The 20,992-nt window shown below is 42.6% G+C and overlaps 1 protein-coding gene across 4 annotated transcripts in view; it reads right to left on the bottom strand.

Moving 5' to 3' along the window:
- The window catches only part of FAM214A (family with sequence similarity 214 member A), a 62,003-nt gene extending 42,843 nt beyond the window's left edge, over window positions 1-19,160 (bottom strand). The window contains exons 1-2 of one of the 4 annotated variants that reach the window (XM_039491896.1): window positions 311-400; window positions 84-198 (exon numbers count right to left, since the gene is read on the bottom strand). In XM_039491896.1, coding sequence (XP_039347830.1) covers window positions 84-120 — 37 coding nt within the window. In that variant the 5' untranslated portion in view covers window positions 121-198; window positions 311-400. Of the gene's footprint in view, window positions 1-83; window positions 217-310; window positions 401-17,865; window positions 17,997-18,025 lie in introns of those variants that run through there. The other 3 variants (XM_039491894.1, XM_039491895.1, XM_039491893.1) reach the window with 3 other exon arrangements.
- Between the last annotated feature and the right edge of the window lie 1,832 nt (window positions 19,161-20,992).

Consider the following 20,992-nt stretch of genomic DNA (forward strand, 5'->3'; position numbering starts at 1 on the left):
AAGGAGAACCCACCTTCATAAACATTTAGTCAAAACTGGAAAAAAAATTAAGCATTTAAAATTACTTCCTTCAATTTACACACCTTCTCTATGCAGCCCTTTGTTTCCACTGTAAACCATACTGGAGTCCTTGTGTAAAGGAAGTTGCCTCCTAGCTGCAAATGGGCTACACTGGCAGTATCTGAGAGATCCAGATGTCTGCAGTGGTTAAAACAAAATGTTCAGCTTTGGGTGCATATTTAGCCTCTCCGTGCAAGACATTTTTTCACAAAGAAGGCAGAGTAAGAGTGCACATAGCAACAGCACTCACAGCTGATTGGGTGGAAGGCGTGCTTAAACCCTTTACTGCTCGTAAGGTCTACTACAGTTTCCTGTCTGTTTGGCAGCAGTATCTTGTTTTCTTTTCTCCTCTTGTGAACTCAGCTGTGTTTGGGCAAACGGAGAGGAAAGAACAGCAGAAAGACCAGTACAAAGTATTAGAAGCTACTAAAAATGGTACTAAAGTGCTATTAAAAATAAAAATATATAAACTGACCTAATTATTTACTTACACACAGACACACCGCATTGTATGAAGGGTGAAGTGTCAGGGAATTCATTTGTTACACTGTATAAAGATTTCACAGTATTACATTTACACACAGGAATACTTAGTGCATAATTAGATTTACACAGAGGAACTCCTAGTGCAAGGAAATCATTCACAATTAAAAATAACCCTACCAAATAAGAATATCAATTGACAATAAGGACACATACTAGATCACAGTAAACTGAATACTAGATAGGCAAATTTACAAAATGCTGTGCAATGGGAAAAACATATACACACTCTTACATAAAACCCCCCTGTGGTTTAGCCAAGTATATATATGGACATTTTACCATGTGTACCAATTAACTATGTATTCAGAGCGTGTGTAGGAAAAGTTACCCAATTTTAACATATCAACAGATCTCTGAGCCATTAGCAATGATGGAGGACAGAAGCAATCCCAGAGTACTGGAAAATGGCACATATAGCACCTATCTATAAAAGAGGAATAAGGACAGCCTAGGAAATTATAGACTACTCAGCTTAACTTCAGTACCCAGAAAAAAAATGGAGCAAATAATCAACAATTTGTGAGCACAAGATAATAAGGTGATAAGTAACAGTCAACATGGATTTTTCAAGAACAAACCAACCTAATATCCTTCTTTGATAGAGTAAAAAGACTTATGGATAGGGGACAAGCAGTATATGTGATACATCTCAATTTTAGTAAGGCTTTTGATACTGGCTCACGTGACCTTCTCATAAACAAACTAGGGAAATATAGCCTAGACTAACCTCCTTTAAGGTGGGTGCACAACTGATTGGAAAAACCATACTCAGAGAGTAGTTATCAATGGTTCACAGTCTAGCTAGAATGGCATATAGAGTGATGTCCCGCAGGGATCTTGGGTCCAATTCTATTCAACGTCTTTATAAATAATTTGGATAATGACAGAGAGTACATTTATAAAGTGTGCGGATGATACCAAGCTGGGAGGGGCTGTAAGCACGCTGGAGAACAGGACTAGAATTCAAAATGAGCTTGACAAACTGAAGAAATAGTCTGATATCAATAGGATGAAATTCAATAAGGATAAATGCAGTGTACTACACTTAGGAAGGAATAATCAACTGCACAAATACAACATGGGAAATGACTGCCTAGGAAGGAGTACTGCAGAAAATAATCTGGCATTTATAGTCTATCACAAACTAAATATGAGTCAACAATAGAATACTGTTGCTAAAAGAACGAACATCATTCTGAGATGTATTAGCAGGAGTTTTGTGAGCAAGACGTGAGAAGTAATTCTTCCACTCTACTCAGCACTGATAATGCCTCAACTGGAGTACTGTGTCCAGTTCTGGGCACCACACTTTGGGAAAGATTGGACTTTCTCCAATTTGTCCCTGAGGAGAACAACAAAAATGATTAAAAATCTAAAAAACATAACCTATGAGGAAAGACTGAAAAAACTGGGTTTGTTTAGTTTAGAGAAGAGAAGACTGAGGAGGGACATGACAACAGTTTTCAAGTAGGTAAAAGATTGTTATAAAGAGAAGGGTGATAAATTGTTCTCCTTATCAACTGAGGACAGGACAAAGGGTAATGGGCTCGCATTGCAGCAAGAGAAATTTAGTTTAGATATTAGGAAAAACTTCCTAACTGAAAGGATAGTTAAACACTGGAAAAAATTACCTAGGGTACAACCACGCCACAAAGGAAAACCTGGGGCACCAAGTGTCAGGACCCAGATTAACTGACTCTGGCTCACTGATTTTGGGCTGTAGAGCTAAAAAAAAGCAGCATAGACTTTTGGGCTTGGACTGGAACCCAGGTTCTGAGACCCTCCCTGGGTTTCAGAGCCTGGGCTCCAGCCCAAGCCCAAACATCTACACTGCTATTTTTAGCCCAGGAGCCCAGGCTCAGAGAACCCAAGTCAATTGACCCAGTCTCTGAGACTTGTTTTCCTCTGCAGTACAGAAATCCCAAAGTCTACATCCCAGCCAATGCAAACTTACTTCCTAAAACATGTTCTAGTTCTTTATCTAGTCCAGTTTTAAAATGACTCAAGTGGAAGACAATTACAGTCTAATAGTTCTCACCATTAGAACACACACACTGGGTGAGGAAAATTTTCATCCCATTATTCATTCTCATACCTCTTTGCACTACGTACTCTAATTCTTAGACCTATTTGGTATTTACATTCTTTAAAGAATGGCTGTCTTAGTAGCTATCTGGCCATGCTATAAATATTTTGATTTTAATCTTTCCTCACAGGTTATTCTATTCAGCCCTTTAATCATTTGTTGCTCTTCATAGAAATCCAATTTGTTATGATATTTCTAATGTTGTAGAGCCCAATAATGCATGCGGTAGTCTAGATCCAGTCTCAATAGCAACTTTGCTATGTTACTAAATTTTACTGTGTTGCAAAACAATGATGAAAAACTAAAATTAGCTGCCATGATACTGGCCATAACTTAGTAGTCAATGTAGACCAGGCCTCATTGTGTGCATCATGTCCGCAACTGCACATCAGGCAGCATACTTTAACTGTGCCTTCCAACGCATCCAAAATATATCTCATAACACAGCTACTGACATGTCTCAATGCCTGAAAGTATACCCAAACAAAAGAAGTACAATGACAGTCAGCCATGCTAAGTTTAGTGAATTTTAACCACTCAGCACAAGCATTTTCCAAAAAAAGAAAAAGACACACAAAAACTGAACATTATGGAACAATAATTGACAGATACCAACACAAGGCTATTAAAATGAAACTAAAATGTTTAACCTTGAAGTGTTAGATTAATATTAGACTGAAATCCAGTTCCCTCTTCCCTATTCTTTCTTTCATCAAGCTCCTTGCCCTCTACCTTTAAATACACGACTGCCTCCCTTATCCTATAACAGGGATCGGCAACCTTTGGCACGCGGCCCACCAGGGTAAGCCCCCCGGTGGGCTGGGCCAGTTTGTTTACCTGCCGCGTCTGCGGGTTCGGCCGACTGCGGCTCCCACTTGCCACAGTTCCTCGTTTCAGGCCAATGGGGGCTGCAGAAAGTGTTGTGGGCCGAGGGATGTGCTGGCTGCCACTTCCTGCAGCCTCCATTGGCCTGGAGAGGCAAACTGCGGCCAGTGGGAGCTGTGATCGGCCGAACCTGCGGACACGGCAGGTAAACAAACCGGCCCAGCCCGCCAGGGTAATGGGCCTCCTGCCAAAGGTTGCCGATCTCTGTCCTATAACAAACCTCCTGCTCTTCACTTCCAAATTCCTTGGGCATTGTAATCCACTCCTGCTGTTTCAACTTCATAACCAGTTAGGCCTGGTCCACTCTAGAAAATTAGGTCAGTTTAACTACGTCTGTCAGGGATGTGAAAAATCCACACCCCTGAGCAGTGTAGTTAAGCTGAACTAAGTCCCTGTGTTGACAGTGCTAGGTCGACAGAAGAATTTTCCCATCTACATAGCTACCACATCTCAGGGAGATGGATTACCTACACCAACAGGAGAGCCCCTCCCATCAGCATAGGTAGTGTTTACACTGAAGCACTACAGCAGGGCAGCTGTGCTACTTAGGGTTGCCAACTTTCTAATCACAGAAAACCGAACACGCCTGCCCTGCCCCTTCTGAGGCCCTGCCCCCGATTGCTCCATACCCCCTCCCTCTGTCGCTCGCTCTCCCCCACCCTCTCTCACTTACACTGGGCTGGGGGTTGGGGTGAGGGCGGGTGAGGGCTCCAGCTGGGGGTGCAGGCTCTGGGGTGGGGCCAGGGATGAGGGGTTTGGGCTGCAGAAGAGGGCTCCGGGCTAGGGTAGAGGGTGCGGGGGGTATGGGCTCTGGGGGGCAGCCTCTGGATGGGGCCAGAAATGAGGGGTTCAGGGTGCAGGAGAGGGCTCCAGGCTGGACCAGGGTGCAGGAGGGGGTGATGGCTCCCACTGGAGGTGTGGGCTCTGGCGTGGGTCCGGGGATGAGGGGTTTGGGGTGCAGGAGAGGGGGTTGGGATGAGCAGTGCAGGGTCCTGGTGGCACTTACTGTGGCTCCCAGGAAGCGGCCAGCATGTCCAGTCCCTAGGTGTATGGGCAGCCAGGGAAGCTCCACGTACTGTTCTTGCGCCTGCAGGTGCCTCCCCCACAGCTCCCATTGGTCGCAGTTCCTGGCCAATGGGAGCTGTGGAGCCAGCACTTGGACCGGGGGCAGCGAGTGAAACCTCCATGGCCGCCCATGTGCCTAGGGGCCGCAGGGACCTGGCAGCCACTTCCAGGACCCGCACAGAGCCAGGGCAGGCAGGGAGCCTGCCTCAGCTCCAGGCCCCCATTGTACCACCAATCAGACTTACCAGCTCAGTCGGCGCCACCAGGGTCCCTTTTCGACCAGGTGTTCCAGTCGAAAACCAGACACCTGGCAACCCTGGTGCTATTATAGCGCTTTAAGTGTAGACAACCCCTTACTCTATTCTTGAATTATTGTAATCTGTCTTTTACCTCTACGCTTCAGCAAAACCTCTCTCTACAAAGGTCATTAATGACAATTTCTTAGTCAGACAGGGGCCTCTCCTCAGCCGTTGGCCTCCTTGAATTACTATATTGTATTTTGTTGATAGAAAATAAGTTTTATTAAATTATTTGCAGGTGAAATAAGTATGGTTCAATGCTGTACGAGAGATACAGGTTACGTAACAAGGCCTCATGAATAGAGTGTGTGTGAGCTTCTAAACAAAGCTCATTTCATGGCACAGGCATGAGCCTTCAACAATTATACATTTTTTGCAGCATTAGAACATAACAGTGATTTTCAAATTACATTTAAAAAAAATCCAAACACCCCTAAAGGAATTAGAATTAAATTTTCCTTTGAAACTAAAGTCTTCAGTACTCTTCCTACCTCTTTGGCCCATCTGCAGTTGTTATATCTGAACATTCCAAGTACTGCATGAGAATAGTTATTACTGTAGCTATGGCAGCAACCGTTGTTATTCACCCCTCTCTTCATACTCCTAACTTTCCAGATGTATTCCTTTTGGGCTTCAATTTTCCATGTTTGGTCTCTGCTCAATGATGAAATTTGAATAGAATCCCTTTGACCCTTTTTGAGTTATAAGTACTGCAATGGAGAGGCAAAGGAATAACATGTTTCCCTTCAATGTTTAAAAAAAAAAAACACTCTCCCCAATCATGTTTTTATTGAAAAATAACATCTGAAGTTTGAAACCTGGCATGAATAATATCCTTAATAAAATCTGTGTACTTTATTAGGTTTGGGAGAAGAAAAGTGCAAATTAAAGTTAAAATCATTGGGGGGCAGAGAGGAAGATTCACTCCTGAGCAGGCTCAGTAGGTATCTTATCATCCTTTGTGATCTCACTATGCATTTTCTGTTCAGGCTGATCCCGATAGTCTAGTCCCTACTCAGTGACTAATGGTGTGAAATTCCCTTCCCTATGGAAACACAGTAAAAAAAAGGACACACAGAGCCTTGCCATCAGACAACTCCAGCAGAAAGACAAAGCAGAGACTTAGGGGTGAGGTCAGGGGTTTCTCTTCAGTTGTGGATGCATTTTGAAAATTTAGATGACACAGACAAGTAAACGTACTGCTGCCTTGTTTACCTAGACTTATAAAAAATGCTCAGACAAAACAACTAGAAGTAGACATGGTGAAAACTAACCCCTTTTCCCTTGCCCATACATTTCACATCTTCAATGGAAAAGTAACGCAAGTGTTTTCCCTAACATCCCTTCCATCCACACACAAAATCCCCTTGCCTGAGTTTAGTGGCACTTTCAACCCAGGAGAAGTGGCACAGTTGGTGGTCTGAGCTACAGCCTAGGTTCTACTTTCACTAGAGCTACTAGCCTGTCCATTTTGCAGGAAGGATGCAAGCTAAACCACTCAAGTGCTGATAGTCCTCCAATGCCTTCCCACAATTCCCCATGTGTTTAAAAGGACAGACAAGTTTTCCCACAATTCATTGGGAAAAATCAGAGTGTCTCAGCATAAAGAGCCATGGGATATGCCCCCAGAAGTCTAGTAACACACACGAGTGAGGGTAGTGCCAGTAAGGACCCAGTATCTTGGGTATGGCTTTGAAGTGTGGATGCTCACACCCAGGCTAAGCTGAGTGCCAATCACCCAAGCTAACTCTACAGTGAAGATATATTCTCAGATGTGAACTTCAAAGTCTAAATGGGATCACTATGGTCCTAATCCTGCTGCCACTGAAGATAATGGCAAAATCCACTGACCTCGGTGGAGGCACATCAGGGCCTTAAATGACATTAAGTACAAACTATTAAGGAGATTAATTTTTAAAATGCTAATGTAATATTAAAGCAGAATGGTTAATACAATATTTCCTGGAAGAATTTAAATATTTAAAATAATTCTAAGGTCTAAAACATGCATGCCTCTTGCCCCTCAAGTATTTACAGAAGGACTTCTGAAAGCACAGTAACAGAAATATAGATCTGTTGATGCCTCCAAGCCACCATTATATTTATCATTTGTATTATGATAGTCCCAAGAAGCTCCATCTGAGATTGGGACCCCATGAATGAGGTCTTGTGCAAACAAACAGACAGACACATACAGTCCTTGCTATGAAGGCCTTACAGTGAATTTATCAAACAGACAGAGGGTAGGAAGAAAAAAATAGAGGCAAAGAGGGGTGAAGGAACTTGCTCAAGGTCACACAGCAGGTCAGTGGCAAAGCCAGGAACAGACACCCATGTCTCTTAATTCACAGCATTATGCCCTATCCACTACACCAGTGTTTCCCAAACTTGGGACGCCGCTTGTGTAGGGAAAGCACCTGGTCCCAGCCGGTTTGTTTACCTGCCGCATCCGCAGGTCTGGCCGATCGCGGCTCCCACTGGCCGCGGTTCGCTGCTCCAGGCCAATGGGAGCTGCTGGAAGCAGCGTGGACCAGGGGATGTACTGGCCGCCGCTTCCAGCAGCTCCCATTGGCCTGGAGCAGCGAACCGTGGCCAGTGGGAGCCACGATCAGCCGGACCTGCGGACATGGCAGGTAAAGAAACCGGCCCAGCCCGCATGGGGCTTTCCCTACACGAGTGGCATCCCAAGTGTGGGAAACACTGCACTAGACCATGTTTCTATACCTTTTTGATTTTCTAATATGAGTGAGTAAATCATCTGTGCTTTTCCTCACCAACCAACACATTCCAACTTTTCCTTATTCTTACCAAAAATTAGCAATCTTTGACTTTGTTTTAAGATGACTATAAATCTGAATCTTTTTGCTATACTAATGGTATTAAATTGTAAGTCAAATTATATTTCTATAACTAGAAATCTCTCTAAATATCTTACCTCTTCCTTCTGGCCAAGTGTAACCCTAAGGTTTTCCCACCCCTCCTCTTGGACATTCTCACTGAAACTTTAAAAAAATAAAAAAAATTGCACTATTAAATAGACAGTTACCAACAAATTAGTTAACACTGCTGTCAGGCCCCTAACTTTTTTGTGTCCTGATTTTAACAACGCAGCATTAACTTTGCATTAATGCAGTTTTCCGCAGCTAGTATCACACACATATTAGGTTTAGGATGTTAGAACTCTACAGAAATAACAAATTAGGAAACAGAGCACTTATTAATAGTGCAAACTATTTCTTCTTCACCCATGAGAGATTTGTTATGTAGCACGGAAAATCTTGAAAGATTGCATGCTATTAAAATATTCCAGAGCATGTAACCAAAAATATTATGCACCCAGTGGTGCAGTTAAATAGCTCAGATGGAAACAGTGTTATGGAAATAAGCTGCATTATTTTGAATTTGTTCTTTTCAGAATCATTGCAGATAAAACTATACACACACCAATGATTTTGGATTTATTTGCAATGAGACTGTGATCATGTTCAGAACATAAATTAGGTTTTCCCCCAGTTTTGCTACCTGAAGTGCTTTATTCACTTCCCTGACTGCATACGTAGTTATTCTCTCTACATTCCCCAAGCCCTTCTTAGAAACAGCCCCTCTAGTCAACATTAGTACGGTTTCATTTTTTAGGTCTACATAATTTTAGAAGGTTCTCTGGCACAGTGTCCAACAGGTTTTTTTTCTTTAAAATTGTTTAAAGCTGCTAACATTAAAAGTTAGACCAATATTCATTGCTACAAAATCTACCATAATAAATTAAAACAAATTCTATACATATATACTATATGATGAGCAAAATTGTAAGTGTCAGAATTTTGATTTGGTCAAAATAACTAGTATAATTACATAAAAGTGGTTGGAGAACATTTGTGATGGTCATATCATTTAATTAAATTACTGTTTGTTTACAGGCAGCCTTTTAAAGTCTCTTAAAATTTTAGTATCAGCAAATTGTATATATAATCCAAGTATGAGTGTACATTGTTTACTGTGTATAACTGCATATATACCAAAGGAAGAATGAAAAGGCCAAAGAGAGGGGGTGGGGATATGCTATGAATAGAGAATTTTCAGGAACTAGAAGCGAGATTGTACACACACACAAAGACCCATATTGCTCCATTTGCATTCACACAAATTGTTTATGTGATTAACTGCCTATTTATGCATGAAGTCCGATTTACTTGAGAAATTACAAGTGCAAAAGTGACCATGGAACTATATGTGCACTTCTGAGACCACTACACTACATGTTTGAAGACCTAATTTGGCCTTAATATATAAGCTGGGGCGGGGGGAGCCCTTAAAAACAAGCAGTAAGTTATGTGAAGGAAGTAAAGCTAAGAAAGAACACTTTCTATCCTACCTTAAAAGCTATTTCAAGTCATTGTTTTTCAAAATTTGAAAGACTTTAGCTAGTAGTTACTGCATCAAGATGGACGAAATAGTTACTAAAAAGTAAATTGCAATGAAAATACATTGTTCTATTGACTAATTATTGCATTGCTAGATAGATGTGCAACAAATGTGTGTTGATGGTGCAATCAGAGAATAAGTCCGTTTTCAGAACCTTTCTAACAGAGGTACTGAGGTAGTCTTTATCAAAACTACCAGAGAAACACAGTTTGCCAGCGTGAAGTGCTGAAGGGGCAAATTCTTTTTACAGAGGTACTGTAGTAAAAAGTGACAACACAAAGTGACAATCAGGTGACACTATTCCTATTCCAGAGAATACTGCTGATTTTAGGAAGTGGAATTTTATTCTATAGTGTACTTTAAACTGAAGTCAATCAGCAAAAGTTGTAAGGCAAGTAATTTGGGCCTGGCAGGCACTCAGCTCTTCTAATGACTTAAATGTGACCTCTAAAATCAAGAGCAGGATAGCAATGCCTAAGATTCCATATATGTTGAACCCTAAGGATCTGACCTGGTGAAAAGTCCTATTTGATTTCAGTGAGTGCTGGATCAAGTCATAAGGGCCAAATCCACAGACCGATGTACAGCTCAGTCCACACGACAGGGTTTCTGTAAGATCAAGGCTATACTAGAAACTTTTGCCAATTTTTTATATTGGCAAAAGCCCTAGTGTAGACACAGTTATACCAGAAAAAACATACATTTGCCAGCCTAGCTTCTAAGCTAGACTGGCAAAAGCATTCTTATACTGCAAAAGCTGCATCTACAGTTAGGTGGGTCTGCAGGTATACCTAGTGTAGACTAGGCCTAACAGTGCAGGGGAAGACACTTGGATGTGGAGACTTATTGCCTTTGCACCAGTCACTGCACTTCTTCCAACATGGGGGATGAGGTGGATAGCCAGAACCCATGTAGTTGCAGTACCATCAGACCCACCATCCCCATGCTCTCTTCCAAGATAGCATGAGCTCAACTCCATCCCTAGACATATAAAGTGAAACCACACCAGAGCAGCTCTCTCCAGGGCTCTGGTGAAGAGGGAAATTCTAAATTCTTAAGATCTTCCACCTCACAGATGAAGTTATCCAATTGCCTTTAGCAGTTTGCCTTTCAGTACTATTAAAATTATTCAATTTTAGGCAATAAATGTAAGTTTTCACAATAGGAAACATTTCAATTAAGTCCATTTATAAATAACTAGTGTTTTCTTCTTAAAAGTCTCATTATTAATACAAAGAAAACCATCATCTCATGGTTAAAATTTTACTTAAACCAAGCTTTTATAGTAATCTATTACTACTAGAATGTACAGTCTTGTTTTGGCAGCAAGGGGGTGGATATTAAAGAGAAAAATAAAAGAAACCAGAACCCAACTCCTCAACAAAAAGAAAAAAGACCTTGATTTCTAACACCATGTATGCATATGTACACTGCATACTACAAGAACAAATCTGTTTTCCCCACAGATTAAGGCTAGACAGCTTCATGCCTTATAAATGGAATTTACGCTATAAAAGTAATTTTAAGATTAGGAAAAGCACACCCATGCCTCCTCTTCTCTCCAACCATCTTATTCTCACCCTCTCTGCATTTAACCATGGCACCAGAGCCACAACTGATCATTTTCAAAATAATTTCTCCTCTAAACAGGAAGCAGCACCCGCTTCAGTTCAAACTCCCCTTCCCTGCATTTATTTACCTGTGGCACCTACAGCCAGATGCATAATTGAAACATATTTAGAATGATAGTTTCCTTATTAAACAGGAAGTAACATCATCTCCACTTTTTGTTTACATTGTCTACATAACTTGTATTATTCATTTTAAACTGCGGTAAGCTTCCAAAATGTAACAATAACAAAAATGAGTATTTCAGACACCATTTTATTGGGGGAGTAGATATTATAAAATTAAGGGGTCTGTATTACAATGTTGTATGGGTAGGGCTCTTCGTTTTCAGTTTTTATTTTACTTAATTTTTCCCAGGAATTTATCAATGTTTATTACCACAACAACAAAAACAGGTGAAAATCAGTGCAAAAAACTATTAATTTTTCTGGGTAAATATAGTAGTTTATTTTGGTGGATGGAAAGACGGGAGAAAAAAAGTATTCAGTAGATTAATGCTTTGAATTCCTTTCATCAATGTGGTTTGCTGCAGAACTATAAAACAGAACTCAAAACATAATGCCACTTCTGAGTTTAAGAAAACACTCTCTCTCTAATCTCCAAATAAATGTTTTCATTTGAATAAACAGTTTACTCTTGTAGACTTGGAACTATTAGCCTATAAATATTTACATTTAATAACTGGACCACATCATTTGCAGCACATACATTCAACATTATCCTTTTCTCCTGTTTTTGTTTAAAACTTTCGAATACTTCCTTGTGTTCTGAAGTGTATTCTGATACAGATTTCCGTTTTCTTCCCATTTTAGTGTGTAAAATCTTTAAACAGTTATCTGCTAACAGCTTGAAATGTGTACGTGGTGGGCGTGAGACTTATCAGTACATTCAGATGCACACGCACTTCATAGCTTGCATGTGTGCCTGTTTGTTTGTTGTGTGTACCTTCTAGACCAGTGTTTCCCAAACTTGGGACACCGCTTGTGTAGGGAAAGCCCCTGGCAGGCTGGGCCGGTTCGTTTACCTGCCGCATCCACAGCTCCCATTGGCCTGGAGCAGCAAACCGCGGTTAGTGGGAGCCACGATTGGCAGGCAAACAAACTGGCCTGGCCCGCCAGGGGCTTTCCCTACATAAGCGGCATCTCAAGTTTGGGAAACATTGTTCTAGACAAATTCATAGCCTTACTTCAACAGGCAGCTTTGCATATACACACAAACAAATATATTATCGTAATACACATACAATATCTCATGCAATGTATTGTATTTTCCTAATAAAACATACATATAGGGAATGTCTACACTACGGGATTATTCCGATTTTACATAAACCGGTTTTGTAAAACAGATTGTATAAAGTCGAGTGCACGCGGCCACACTAAGCACATTAATTTGGCGGTGTGCGTCCATGTACCGAGGCTAGCGTCGATTTCCGGAGCGTTGCACTGTGGGTAGCTATCCCGTAGCTATCCCATAGTTCCTGCAGTCTCCCCCGCCCATTGGAATTCTGGGTTGAGATCCCAATGCAAAAACAGTGTCGCGGGTGATTCTGGGTAAATGTCGTCACTCAATCCTCCCTCCGTGAAAGCAACGGCAGACAATCATTTCACGCCCTTTTTCCCTGGATTGGGAGCTCAGCCAAGAATGCAAATGCTTTTCGGAGACTGCGGGGACTATGGGATAGCTGGAGTCCTCAGTACCTCCTCCATCCCTCCATGAGCGTCCATTTGATTCTTTGGCTTTCCGTTACGCTTGTCACACAGCACTGTGCTGTGGCCTTTGTCTATCATAGCCTGGAGATTTTTTCAAATGCTTTGTCATTTCGTCTTCTGTAACGGAGCTCTGATAGAACAGATTTGTCCCCCCATAAAGCGATCAGATCCAGTATCTCCTGTACGGTCCATGCTGGAGCTCTTTTTGGATTTGGCACTGCATCGCCACCCGTGCTGATCACAGCAAACAGGAAATGAAATTCAAAGGTTCGCGGGGCTTTTCCTGTCTACCTGGCCAGTGCATCCAAGTTCAGATTGCTTTCCAGAGCGGTCACAATGGTGCACTATGGGATACCATCCGGAGGCCAATACCGTCAATTTGCGGCCACACTAACCGTAATCCGACATGGCAATACCGATTTCAGTGCTACTCCTCTCGTCGGGGAGGAGTACAGAAATCGGTTTAAAGAGCCCTTTATATCGATATAAAGGGCCTCGTTGTGTGGACAGGTGCAGGGTTAAATCGGTTTAACACTGCTAAATTTGGTTTAAACGTGTAGTGTAGACCAGGCCATATACACACATACATATATACGTTTGAATGATACAAAAGTAGGATGAAAATCATAACTGAATAATACTTTGTAAAGCCCAGTAATTTTTTCAGTAAAAATCGTTTTAAACTGAAAATGAAGAGGCTTATGTATGGGACACTTTTTTTAAAAAGGTCTGTTCATTACTTGATCTATTTGCTGTACTATTCACCACTTGTTAAAATACTTGCCAAGGATGCCCCTGTGAAGTTAAACACACAAATTATGCCTGAAACAAAAAGTTTCCCCCTTAACAATGTCCCCTTGAAAAAAAAATGCACTCAGTATAAGTTGGCCAGGGGAAGAAGTGCTCATGCAAACAGGCTCCCAACTGGAATTGGTTGGGAATTTTTCAGCAAAACTTTTCTCTTCAGAAAATGTCAATTAAAAGCAAAATATATCTGTTTCAACAAAACTTTCATCTGGAAAGGTTTCTCAGGTGCAGGACGGGCTATCTGCTATTCTGTTTTGTTTCTTCCCCCAAAACGTCTCAGTTTCATTCTAATGTAAATGAAAAATTCTAAAACCTCAAAATTTTTCACAACACTAAATTCTTGTTTTGTGGCCCAAACTTCTCCCAACTTCCTGTAAATCCCAGTCTTCATCCCCTTTCCCTACACCCACTGGAAAGTCTTTCATGTACAGCCTCAACGTGACAAGGCTGGCCAAATTTCTATTAAGGCTGAATTATCGGCTTTCCTCTCACTCATCACTGGAAAGAGACATAAGGGGGTCTCAACCCAACTGCTAGGAACAGACCACTAAGCACCTCCAATCTTGATTTATCTGGAAAGGAGGAAGGAGAGAGGAGCAGCCTGATGGTTTCTTCTTTTTTTGCTTGGATGACAGGATAGAAGCGAGTCATCCAGGAAATCTTCTCCTTTCCCTGAAGCAGGATGGTGTGGGAAGGAATTAACACTTAAAAGTACAGATGATTCCTTCCTAGAGAACTTACAGTCTAATTCTAGATGGATCACAAATGACCGAGCCACAAAAGCTTAACAAACAGTGGAGAAGGGGTAAGGAAAGAGAAGGGTTAATACATTAGTAAGACTAAACAGCTACTCAATGTATATGTACACATCTTGTTGGAACTTGGTTCCATCAAATTATATATAAAATAACTAGTTTATGGAATGCAATAGGCAGGTACCTACTGAGAGTAAAAGAGGCCGAACACCATCACTGCAAAAGAACAGTATATCTGTGCAAGCAAATTTCTGTACTTGCAGACAGGACATTACACAGACATGGTTTTGTCAACACTGGAATTTGTTTTCTCTTAAAATTGCACACTGTAGCTTCTGTGACTGGTAATGAAATCTGAGATTCTTTCTTAATTATGACTCCAGGAAAAACACCAAATATTGCAAGACTTGTGATAGAATTGTGAGACTTGGCAACAACGTACCAAATAATAATGCTAATGCAGACATGGTACAGACAAGTGACCATCAAGCTTTAACTACCATGTCATCTAGATCTCCTGAGAGCACAGTTAGGTGACAGCAGTTAAGGGGCCAGCTGCCTATCTACATTAATGCTCCCAGTGGTGGAGCTCCAGTGAAGTTTAAGTGAAAAAGTCTAGTGAAGACATAAGTCTCATTTTTAACTGTGATGATCTTACCTCTTCCTTGCACTTATGATTATGAACCCTAGCTTCTCCAATTGCTCCATGAGCTTGTCTTTTGGAGGTCTATACTCATGCTTTCCCAGAAACATTTCTTGTCTTTATCCTTTGCAATTTTCAACCTTCTCTCATTATAAGGCATACTATGTATTTTAGATCCTCTATCCCATATAAACTTGTATCCCACATAAACCTTCCCCCCTGTTAGTAAGAGCGGGGCATCAGAATTAGTTCCCCTCTTCTTTCCTTCCCTGTCTGCCATTCCTTTCTACTGGTGACTCTGTAACTTATCTACACTACTACTGTAGCATAGCTACAGTAGTACAGTTATACTGACAAAGCCCCCATGTAGGCACAGCATAAACCAACAGTTTGTCAGCCAGTATACCACCTCCCTGAATTACATTAATTATGCTGATGCAAGCAGTCTTCCATTGACATAGGTGCGTCTACTCTGGGGCGTTTGCCAGCATACCTATGTTGGCTAGAGGGTGTGGTTTTTTTCACATCCCTGACTGACACAGCTATGCTGACAAAACTTTGTTGTGTAGACCTGGTCTCTGTGAAAAGCTCATAATTAGGTACTGTGATAAAGGTATGTCAAACAATCATCCTCCTTCTTTCCCCCTCAAACATTTGTATCTTTCAGTCCTTTTGGGTAAAGTCTTAGTTAAGCATTACCTTAATTAAAAAAACAAATCTTTTCTCCACTTAGTTTTTGAAGGCATATACATCTATAGAAAAAAAAATCCAGTTCAAATGACCTGCCCCATTCATCCAATTCAGAAATGCAGAAGTACAGTATTCTTCTGTGCACAGACACAAGGGCTCAAACATACAGACTACTAATCACCTTGAAAATACAGATTTCAAAATTTCTCAACAGTTAAACTGGAGTTATCAACAATTATGCTAAATAAGTTTATTCCATATCTTTTAAAATTTCCTTCTTTCTGATTAGCGATTGTGTGCTCATTATGGGTCTTTGTCCAACATGCTGGAGTTCTGTACCACAATTTAGGTCTTGACAAACTGACAATAATGCTTGTCTTGTGTCCTTCACTATTAATTTGCAACAAATGGGAGCAGGTGATTGCACACTTGACTGCTTGCTCTACTGTGGTGCAGCTGCTATGCAGAAGGCAGCACATGTAAACATTTGCATGATTCGTGCCTCTGTAAGAGCATCTGTGGGCTGCATGTGGCATTTAGGCAGCACTTTCATAACCCCCTTTGTATATAATATTACTCAAGTACATTAACAAACAGCACACATTTAAGCTAGAGATATTCATTTACTAAAATGGCTATTCACATTCTTTATTTGTTGTGAAAACAGCTATGACTGTTTTAAAAACCCCAACTTACTTTCATTTGCTGTTGATCTGAAAGCAGTTTAAACACATTACTGAACATTCTATACTGTCTGAAGATTCTTAGAGATAATTAAATGTAATCTCACTCTACTAAATGCCAGTTTCCATGAAAAAATCTTACCACTTTTTTTTGTTTCTCAACAAATCCACTCATCTCCACATCATATTGATTAAAAGACATTAACCATTCCACAAGCATCTTAAAATATGAACTAGACAACTGCATTTTCCTATCTGAGTTACAAAAGCATAGACAAAGGTCAATTAGAGCTTTTAGAATAGTTTAAAACTGCAAATATTGACTCTGGTTTTATCTGATTATTTATTTTGAAATTTTGAGTTCACCTTGGTGGTAGACAGCTAAGCTTTCAAACTTCGGTCATGTGATCTGAAGTCTAAAGATGCACACTACAAACAGCTTGCTTGGAACAGTCAGATTTCAAAAATAATAATAATAATAATAATAATACTCCTTTGCTTCTTAGTAGCACCTACCTGCTTTAAAGTACAAGCAATTGTTTTTAAACTGTGAATTTACACATTACTAATCAACATGTGCTGTACATTTTTAATATACAATCGCAGATTGTAATTTGATGTCTACGAAGAATGTTACAGAGTGTGGAAAATAATAATAGGCATCTGTGCAAGGTCCATATTAACAACTGTATCATAAAAAGCTTAATGGAAATAGTTACTGCACATGCATATTAATGTTTAACACTCAATATCTAGACTATTTTAAAACACTTCTCAAATACCAAAAAAGTTATTCATAGTACAGGCAAATAGAGACATATGTTTTTAAAACTAAAAAGAAGTTAAGTTAAACAAAAAATAGCAGCAGGCAAAACAGAAAAAAAATAAAAGTAATTTATACAAGCAGCTATGCAAGATTTTTTGAAAATTCTTTAGTATGACAAATAATAAAATTTTCTCACAGCCTGCTTGTTGGCTAAGTGAGGCAAATTTTTACAGCAATATACGCCAATAATATGGTTTAGAAGAGAAGCCATGACATATTTTTAACTCTAGGGGCATCAGCAGCTGTTGTTATACTGTATACAAGAGCTGAAGTGATAGAAACAGATACATTCTCAGTGCACCTTATTTTGCCTATGGATTAGTCATACAAAAATATGATCAAACAGTATGACTATTTCAACCTGCTGCTTACTGTTTACCCGACTAAAAGAATCTCTTGTATCAAACCTAAATAAATATTCTTTAACAGTTATAGTTGTTTTAGATGTGTTTCTGGGCTGCACTTACCTGCATTTACATATCCCTGATTTATGCCAGGATTGCCCGATGATGGCTGACTGTATCTGTGACTGATTTCTTTGTTTAAAATGTTGCAACTCTTTGATAATAGTCTGAATACAACTCTGATGTTTAACTGATACTATCTCCCAGGGCAAAAGGTGTTTACTACAATGAGTTTCTGCTTCCTTTCCCTGAGCTCTACTGGTAAAATTAATCCATTTAAACAGCAGAATTAAAAAAAAACAACCCACTAACAATATCCAGTTCTGTCCAATTAATTTCAGACTACACCTTACCTTATATTATACCCTTCTCAGTATTTCCTGGACTGAACCAAAGCAGCAGCGGTATTCTTTCCTTTCCCCTCAACCAGAATCAGTGATAATATAGGAAGGCCTTAAAAAACAGGCTGTTTCTAAAATTAGAAAAAAAATAAACTCTTAATAAATCATTTACCTCTTTCTGGCTTCATTTTCACTCCCAGTCTGTTTCTTCCCAGATCTCTGAAATGAGCTTATAAGGTTTTTCGTCGTTCTTCTTCCGAAGACTCTCTGATGCTCTCTCTGGCTAGTTTTATTTATGTGTAAAACAATAAAATAAAACCCAGCACTCCACTCCCTAGTGCTTACAAGATCCTGCTGCTAACAGCTAGGCCTCCTCCTTGCATTCATTGTGGTGGCAGCAGCTGTCTGCGGAGAAAAGCTAAACACAGCCAGTCTCTCTCTCTCTCTGGAACTTGCCAATGTGTCCTTCCTTGACACAGCGTCTGAGCAGGTCTATTTATAACCTGCCGGGGTAAAATCCCACACCACTGCCACCTAAACTCACCCCCCAGCAGAAAGAGCCTCTGAGTCACAGCCGCCACAGGCAATGTCAGCCCAGGCTGCCTGGAGTCCACTCCTTTTTACCTGCTCCAGGAGGGGGAAGACGCCAGACCCCTCCAACTGCCCTTCCCCTCCTCTACACAAATGCTCCTGGCTAGCAGCAGCCCCTCACACCATCGATCGCGATAGGGGCTGGAAGAGAGGGCAGCCCCCTCCCCGCGCCCCCTAGCGCAGTCAGTGCCCCGGCTGATCTCGCTGCCCCCTCAGCCAGCCAGGGCTGACCTGGATTTGGGACTCGTCTCTCTCACGCCCTCCGCTCACGAGCGACCCCGCTCCGCCTGCCCGCCTAGCCCCGCTCCTGGCATACTGCGCTGGGGGAGGAGGGGACTCGTACCAGCCGGCACAGCCGTTCCGCCCTACCAGCTCCCTGTCAGTGCCCCCCACCTGCCCGCGTCTGACAGGGCTTGCGCAGCCCGCTCCGCCTGTCACACAGACACCCCCTCCGATCACCGCCCCCTGCGGGGCGGGCTAGCCCTGCGCCGGCACCTGGCTAGCGCCGTGGGCGGCCGCATGCCGCCCTCATCTCCCCCTCCGCGCCCGGCCACAGCCGCTGCTCGCCTGCCGTGCCCCGTGCCCCTCTCCCTCCCTCGCGGGATGTCACAGGCTCATCTCCCAGGCCGAGGCCGGGGAAGTGTGGGGCGGCGGCTGAGGGGAGCGGATACCTGCCCCGGCAGCGCCACGACACCCCCGGCACCGCCCCTGCCCTCCGCTCGCCCGCCCGCCTCACTTCTGCCTCCCCCCCGCCACGGCCCCCTCCGCTCCCTCTCGCTGCTGCCGCAGAGGGCTGTTTTCCATGGCTCCGCCGCCTCTCCGCGCTGCTGACTAACTCCCCTCCTCGCCGCCTGGCACCTCTCTGCCTCCGGCCGCACGGGCCGCACGCATCACATCCACCCCAGGCGTTGCCAAGCGCTGGAGCAGGACTGGGGGGAGGGGGCGTGTGCTAAGCTCGGCGGCTTCACCTAAGGCCAGAAGGGGGAAGGGAGGAGGGCCCCGGCGGGGACAAGTGTGTCCCGGCGGCTGGGCAGCGCTAGGACCCCGCTAAACCCCTTCCTGCGTCCCCTCCGCACACTCATCCCCCTGCCTGCCCCGCTCCCCCTCCTCCAGGCTCTGTTTGCCCTGTCAAAACGCTGCCAGGGTCACATGTCCCAACAACAACCAATCCCCTCTCGTCACTTCCTCCTTGGCCCCGAGCCCGGGAAGGAACTCCGTTGTTATAGCAACAAAGCCCAAGAACAACTTAGGCCTGATTGCTGCGTAAGGGTGACTCCTCTCCCCTCCCCCAAATCCCACCACCACAGGTGGGGAAGGGAGCTGCAGCTGGCTTGACTGACAGGCTGCCCAGCTTAGTGTAAATATAGTTAGCATAGGCCAGGACAACAACAAAAAACCCTATGATCAGGGTTTCTGCGGACACCCCCTGCCACTATGAACGGCAGTGATGCAGACACCCACTCCTACTACTGTAGTCAGCACTTATGCAAATGTCATTTCCTCATTAGCACCAGGATTTAGGTAGATTATACCATGTCCCCACTATAGTTACAGTTTGTACAGATAGTCCTTCCCCACGGTGGGCAGGATTCATGCAGGAAACCATCTGCCCTTCTTCCTCTGTCCTAGATCAGAATTTATACAGACACACCCTTCCCAGTATGAGCAGGATTTAAACACACACACACAGAGTCAATGGTCAATGTTTCATTAGCAAGATCATGATACAGTCAAGACATATGCCTGATCCTCTCCCCACTTGGGCAGGTTATATGCAACCATTACCCTGACTCTCTGACACAAGTACACTCATTATAGTCAGGATTTATACAAAGATGTTCTCCCAGCCCAAGCCCGAACATCTACACTATAATTTTATAGCTCTGCAGCCTGAGCCCAGGAGTCCAAGTCAGCTGATCCAGGCCAGCCACAGCTGTGTCACAGATCTTTTATTGCAGGAGTAGACATACCCACACATACACACATCCTGATTTTCCATTGTCCTGCAGCTAGTGAAGCTAATTTACATCAGTGCGAAGTGAGTGTTAAAGGCTATCCCATCAGAATGGTAGCATTTGGTGCCTGCTTTGCATTTACTTTGCACTGGTGTAAATTTTATTAAAGTTAATGTTTAAAATTAAATATACACAAGTTAAGAGGGAAGGTACTGTACATCCGGGGTCAGACTTGAGTTATGAGGGATTACAGGTTACAAGGATCATGAGATATATACATATCACATAACCAGCATAGACCCAGATTGCGGTGCAGGAGTTTTTTAAGTGGTAGTGGATAAGTGGGCTCAGGTACGCCACCCATGGAATGTATTAAGAGTCCAAGTCAGTAGCAGTAGCAAATAAGTACATGAGTGGGGTGCGTCCCTTGGTTCATCAGGGAAGGAAGTGGGTTATTTCCCTGACTGGCGGTCTCGATTTCTCAACCTGGTATTGACGGTGTCCCATGATGTGTTCCGTATAGATGACTCTGGACCACCCGATGGTGTTCCCGGACACCATGAGCTGTCTCAGGAGCCGGGCATAGCATCGAC

The sequence above is a fragment of the Mauremys reevesii genome, linkage group 10 (genome assembly GCF_016161935.1).
Source record: "Mauremys reevesii isolate NIE-2019 linkage group 10, ASM1616193v1, whole genome shotgun sequence".
NCBI lineage: Eukaryota > Metazoa > Chordata > Testudines > Geoemydidae > Mauremys > Mauremys reevesii.